Source organism: Bos taurus, chromosome 10 (assembly GCF_002263795.3).
Source record: "Bos taurus isolate L1 Dominette 01449 registration number 42190680 breed Hereford chromosome 10, ARS-UCD2.0, whole genome shotgun sequence".
NCBI lineage: Eukaryota > Metazoa > Chordata > Mammalia > Artiodactyla > Bovidae > Bos > Bos taurus.
The window spans coordinates 26,194,058-26,200,022 of record NC_037337.1 but is presented as its reverse complement, the minus strand read 5'-3'; the positions used below and the strand labels follow the sequence as shown (position 1 = coordinate 26,200,022).

Below are 5,965 nucleotides of genomic sequence, written 5' to 3'. Positions count from 1 at the left end.
TGTTAGTGAATTTAGGCAAAAAAAATTTTCAATCACTTTTATGTAAAGATTATATTGTTTTTCTCTCCACAATTTATATTTTTGCGAATGTTCTTATTGTGGGAGAAGCTTTCTGAGACTTGGGTCTGCATTTCAGTAAGGGAAGGAAAGAAATCAATATACACACCTTCCAGAACTTCAAAATCAGCTGGGCTAGCAGACCTGCTAATGAGGGTGGGGGAGGGGCAGCTGCAGGTTGTAGTGTAAGTAGATTTCATAGATCTTATATTGATAGGTCTCCTTGGTATACAAGCCTCAAAAGCCTTTTGTCTATTTCGGCAACAAGGCAAGAGCTGATAACAGCAGTCAGGAAATTGAGTTGGGGTATCATAACTAGATTTCAATATCCTTTAACTTCTGCTTGATCATTAGCCAAGAAAAGAGGACTGTCTCTTTTTTAACTTTACTATCCTTAGCTACTCTTGTTTAATTCACACAATAGTTCTGACAAGTATGTTATTATTTACAGAGTTCACAATTTCCTGTGTTCATGGCCCTGCATAACTGGCCATATGGCTTAAACTAGCGCACCCTCTGGTGTGTTCCACGTGGCCAAGGGTCAATAGTACGTAGAGCATATCACGTCTCAGAAGCAGTAGAGATCTGATTCAAATCAAGATCCTTTACCTGACCACAACTTTTTTTTTTTTAATTTATTTGGTGGTGCCAGCTCTTAGTTTTGGCACCCGGGATCTAGTTCCCTTACTAGGAATCGAACCAGGGCCCCACTGGGAGTGTGGAGTCTTGCCACTGGACCACTAGCAAAGTCCCTGACCCTAACTTTCTGAAGAGGGCATGTGGCAGGCCTCAGGACTAAGAAAGGTTTAGAAATTTATTCTCCATGAAAAAACGTGTCTTCATGTTGAGGGGAAAAGGTCCCTTTGAAGTGTTACACTAACCCAGTTCTCTGAAAACAACCAAGAGGAAAAAGCACACTACCTAAAATTAGTAGTTGTGATTAGTGGCACCCTGCTTATTTAACTTCTATGCAGAGTACATCATGAGAAACGTTGGGCTGGCAGAAGCACAAGCTGGAATCAAGATTGCCGGGAGAAATATCAATAACCTCAGATATGCAGATGACACCACCCTTATGGCAGAAAGTGAAGAAGAACTAAAGAGCCTCCTGATGAAAGTGAAAGAGGAAAGTGAAAAAGTTGGCATAAAGTTCAACATTCAGAAAACTAAGATCATGGCATCCAGTCCCATCACTTCATGGCAAATAGATGGGGAAACAGTGGAAACAGTGGTTGACTTTCTTTTGGGGGGCTCCAAAATCACTGAAGATGGTGATTGCAGCCATGAAATTAAAAGACACTTACTCCTTGGAAGGAAAGTTATGACCAACCTAGACAGCATATTCAAAAGCAGAGACATTGCTTTGTTAACAAAGGTCCATCTAGTCAAGGTTATGGTTTTTCCAGTAATTATGTATGGATGTGAGATTTAGACTCTAAAGAAGGCTGAGTGCCAAAGAATTGATGCTTTGAACTGTGGTGTTGGAGAAGACTCTTGAGAGTCCCTTGGACTGCAAGGACATCCAACCAGTCCCTCCCAAAGGAGATTAGTCCTGGGTTCATTGGAGGGACTGATGCTGAAGCTGAAACTCCAATACTTTGGCCACCTGATGCGAAGAGCTGACTCATTTGAAAAGACCCTGATGCTGGGAAAGATTAAGGGTAGGAGGAGAGGGGGACGACAGAGGATGAGATGGTTGGATGGCATCACAGACTCAACGGACATGAGTTTGGGCAAACTCCGGGAGTTGTGATGGACAGGGGGGCCTGGGGTGCTGCGGTTCATGGGGTCGCAAAGAGTCGGACACGACTGAGCGGCTGAACTGACTGACTGACTGATCAGTGGCAGTTACTGAGCGATATGCAGACTCAGCAACTAAAATTTATGTGAAGAGATTTGTGTAAGGTAAAGGTGCACAAGTGGAAAACTGTGGACAGACCAATCAGGAGAATCATAGAAGTGTACTCCAAGTACAATTTTAAAGGTGGAGAGTGTGGTTGCAAATCAGTCATGATATTGTGTGAGTCGCCTCTCAGGACACTTGTAGCAAGTGTGATGGGCAGTATCTGAGTGAACAGGATGTGATCAGTAGGTAGGAGAGTGAGCGAAAACCCCCGGACTATTGCCACCTTCACCAAAGTCAGGGACTATTCCTCCCTAGTTGATCCCTTGTGGTGAAAGAGACTCAGTGCACCAACATCTCCCGAATCTTAAAGATAACACAGGAATGCGGATTTTTATGTGAATGATCCCAATTTGAAGAGTGAATATCTAAAACCCAGTATTAAATGTAAAATTGTATATGCCGATCCAGAGCAGGTTTTTGAGCCAGCTGCATCCCCTGTGACCACAGTGTATGATTTTTAGTTCATATTATAGACAGTTAAGTACAGGTCCTTCTACCCAGGGTGGTTGTCAGCATCACAGAAGGGCTAAACTACATTTAATTCATTTTGACATCCTCATCTCTCATGAAAATTCTTTTCACAAAATATGCATGGAAAAAAACACTTGTTTCCTGATAACAGATATTAATGCATTTTAGGCAGGACAGGATTTCCAGCAGAATCCTATTAGCACCGCTTACTCCTTGGAAGGAAAGTTATGACCAACCTAGACAGCATATTCAAAAGCAGAGACATTGCTTTGTTAACAAAGGTTCGTCTAGTCAAGGCTATGGTTTTTCCTGTGGTCATGTATGGATGTGAGAGTTGGACTGTGAAGAAGGCTGAGTGCCGAAGAATTGATGCTTTTGAACTGTGGTGTTGGAGAAGACTCTGGAGAGTCCCTTGGACTGCAAGGACATCCAACCAGTCCATTCTGAAGGAGATCAGCCCTGGGATTTCTTTGGAAGGAATGATGCTAAAGCTGAAACTCCAGTACTTTGGCCACCTCATGCGAAGAGTTGACTCATTGGAAAAGACTCTGATGCTGGGAGGGATTGGGGGCAGGAGGAGAAGGGGACGACAGAGGATGAGATGGCTGGATGGCATCACTGACTTGATGGACGTGAGTCTGGGTGAACTCCGGGAGTTGGTGATGGACAGGGAGGCCTGGCGTGCTGTGATTCATGGGGTCGCAAAGAGTCGGACACGGCTGAGCGACTGAACTGAACTGAACTGAGTCCTATCTAGGTCACCATTATGTCAATGTTTATTTAAAGACATCAATGGTAAAATAATTGCATTTCTAGATGACAGAAATATAGAAAGACAGTAAAAATAAATAACGTGGATTAATTTTCGTGGCAGACTGTACAGTACCATTTAAGGACCTAATCTAGTTTTCTAACTTAGAGGTTAGACCAGAGATTTAACATCTCTTACCTGAAGGCTCTTCATACCTTAATACATTTTTCCTGTCTGTACAGTGTCCCACACCATCTTCTAAGTCTAGAATGCTCATTTATTCCTAAAGTCCCTAAACGCTACTTATCCTTTATAACCCTGCTCAAATGGACATTTCCTCTGGAAACCTTCCTATCCCTTTGTCTGAAGTGCCCCTCAAAAAATGTCTTCACACAATGTTTTTACCTCTATCACACTGTAATAAAATCACGGGTGTACCATAATTTTTCTCTGCTTCTCTGAGGACCAAGAGTATGTTTCATGCATCAAGTTATACACTATGACTTCCATAGTTCCAGGAAGGCAATGTCTTATCCACTAATGCTCATTTTATAAATTAAAAAAGTTTTTTCCTGTTAACAATGAGAAATGAAATGTACTAGAAAGATAAATGGTGGCTCTAAGGCAGACTGTTTTGTAGAAAATATCACAGATTAAAAAGAATGCAAGAATTCAAGCTCTAGCTTGGAATCCCCTCTTTAATACTAAATGTTCATTCTCTGGTAGATCTTGCAGACTTTCTTTTAGGTGTTTAAGGTTATGCTACTTCACAGGAAGTGAGAGCAAAAATCAGGCCAGGGTAAAAACAAAAGAAAGTGAATTCAGTGCATGGGAAGCAGGAAAAAAAAAAAAAAAAGACAACAAGAACAGAAACTCATAGATGCAAACTAATTGCTTATAGGATTTTGTGCAATGAGAAATCCAGAGCTCAATTTTCCAGCACAGGGAGGTGAAGAGATAAAGAATATTTGGGTGAGAGGGAACCGGGACGATTACTAAAAATTAAACGGAGACCTGAATTCCTCTTGTGCAAACAAGCCTCCCTGACCCTTATTTGCTGAGTACTGGGCCTGCCTTTATGTACTTTAGTCTTTCAATGTGTTGCCCCCAAGCTAAGTTATAAAATCTAAGGCCATTCTGCAGCCAGTGATACTTTTTATCTGAAAGTCCAGACCCAGTGGCAGAGCTGGGCCCTGAACAATCCTAGATTGTTCAATTCTAGGCATCTGCCTAGAATTAGGTTTCCTACAAGAGAAGCAGCAGTGGTGTGTCCCTGGGGACACACAGATTGGCAAATGATGAAACAAAGAGGCTCATTGCATGAGTGGGCCCTGTGCCAGTCTGCGGGTTTCTTCATGCCCTAGACTCAGAACCCTCATGCTTCTGCTGGCCCCACCCACAGGGACTGCTCTATATCTCCAGTCCCAAGGATGGGGGTACACCAGCTGCCCCTGAGCCCCAGGACATTCAGCTGGATCTGTTCTCACAGGAGCCACAGCAGAGGTACTGGGTAAGACAAGGAGCCCTAGGGCTGAAGTTAGAGCCCAGGGCACAGGACAGACTTTGGGGTGAGGAGAAAGGAACTAGAAACACAGTGACAGCCGGGGTCTGCTGGGTGAGTGAGGAGGGACTGTACTATTAGTTGCCGGGATGCAAAATATACCCTTCTTTTCACAGGAAACATGGTTCCAATACAGCAGGATTCTCAGCTTCGTCTCATTTTGCTGCTGGGGCTCTTGGGAATGGTGATCTCACTCCATGCCCCACCTCGTACTTTAACCCGGGCTCAGTGGTTTGAGATTCAGCACATAAATATGGCCCACCATCAATGTAATGCCGCAATGAGAGTGGTTAACCGTTACAGAATGGTATGTAAAGGTAGAAATACTTTTCTCCACAGAACATTTGCTTATGTAGCTGGTATTTGTAACACCCCAAATGTAACCTGCTCTAAACCAGGCAGGATGAACTGTCATAATAGCTCAGTCCAAGTGCCTATAACCTTCTGCAACCTCACAAGAAATGCAATGAACTACACAAACTGCCGTTACGGACGGACAAGGGCACGGAAGATCTTCATCGTTGCCTGTGAGAAGAGATCACCTCGGGACAGTCCCAGGTACCCTGTGGTTCCAGTTCACTTGGATAACATCATCTAAATTTGGGGTCAGCACTTTGGCCTGTGCTTACCTGCCAAGCCCCATGGTCATAGCTGCAGTCCTATCCCCTGATCTTCCCAGGAGATCAGCATCAGTCCTCATGGCACCAGCCCCCCTGTGCCCTTTAAGCTTTGCTCAGCTGAAGCTACATATGTACCCACAATAAACTGTACAACATTACACACAAGGCTCTGTGTGTCTGCTTGTGCCCTTCTGTCGTGTGGCTACATCCTGGTCTAGAGGCATTTCTCCTTCTCAACAGAGATTTGTGGGAAAATGAGAGACATGAGGATAAGAGGTTGCTGTGTCTTGAAGTTGTGCAGACTTTTCCTTCTCTCTGCTGTAGGGCAGGAAACTGAGGCTTCCATTCATAGCTGACTATTTCAGTATCAGGGGGCACAGAGTAGAAACAAATGTATTTTATTCTGATCGAAGAATCATACACTAAATGATAGCAGTAAACTATATGGTGTAAAAATGAAAAGAAAGGGGAATATCATAATTGTGATAAGACCAAAAGAAAAAAGCAAATTTTAGGCTCAGAGATCCATTTTTAAATAAGTATATCAAATCTTCAGATATGTATGGTCATCCTAGGGGTGGATCCAGTTTGAGTCTAAT

The 5,965-nt window shown here is 43.3% G+C and overlaps 1 protein-coding gene across 2 annotated transcripts; it reads left to right on the top strand.

Moving 5' to 3' along the window:
- Positions 1 to 4,544: 4,544 nt before the first annotated feature.
- LOC112448555 (eosinophil cationic protein) lies at positions 4,545 to 5,530 on the top strand. 2 transcript variants are annotated; one of them, XM_024998204.2, is made up of 2 exons: positions 4,545 to 4,688; positions 4,863 to 5,530. In XM_024998204.2, exons 1-2 carry the CDS (start codon positions 4,616 to 4,618, stop codon positions 5,342 to 5,344), a joined length of 555 nt encoding a protein of 184 aa, XP_024853972.1. In that variant the 5' UTR covers positions 4,545 to 4,615; the 3' UTR covers positions 5,345 to 5,530. The 2 variants fall into 2 exon arrangements, with proteins under 2 accessions (XP_024853972.1, XP_024853973.1); XM_024998205.2 differs by having other exon boundaries at positions 4,629 to 4,695.
- The last annotated feature ends 435 nt before the right edge of the window (positions 5,531 to 5,965 follow it).

What these genes read in the sequence shown, in the direction of transcription:
- LOC112448555 (XM_024998204.2), top strand. Translation starts at nt 4,616, where the DNA reads ATGGGGGTACACCAGCTGCCCCTGAGCCCCAGGACATTCAGCTGGATC. An exon ending in TCACAGGAGCCACAGCAGAG is followed by an intron (nt 4,689 to 4,862) that starts GTACTGGGTAAG and finishes TTCTTTTCACAG; the next exon opens with GAAACATGGTTCCAATACAG.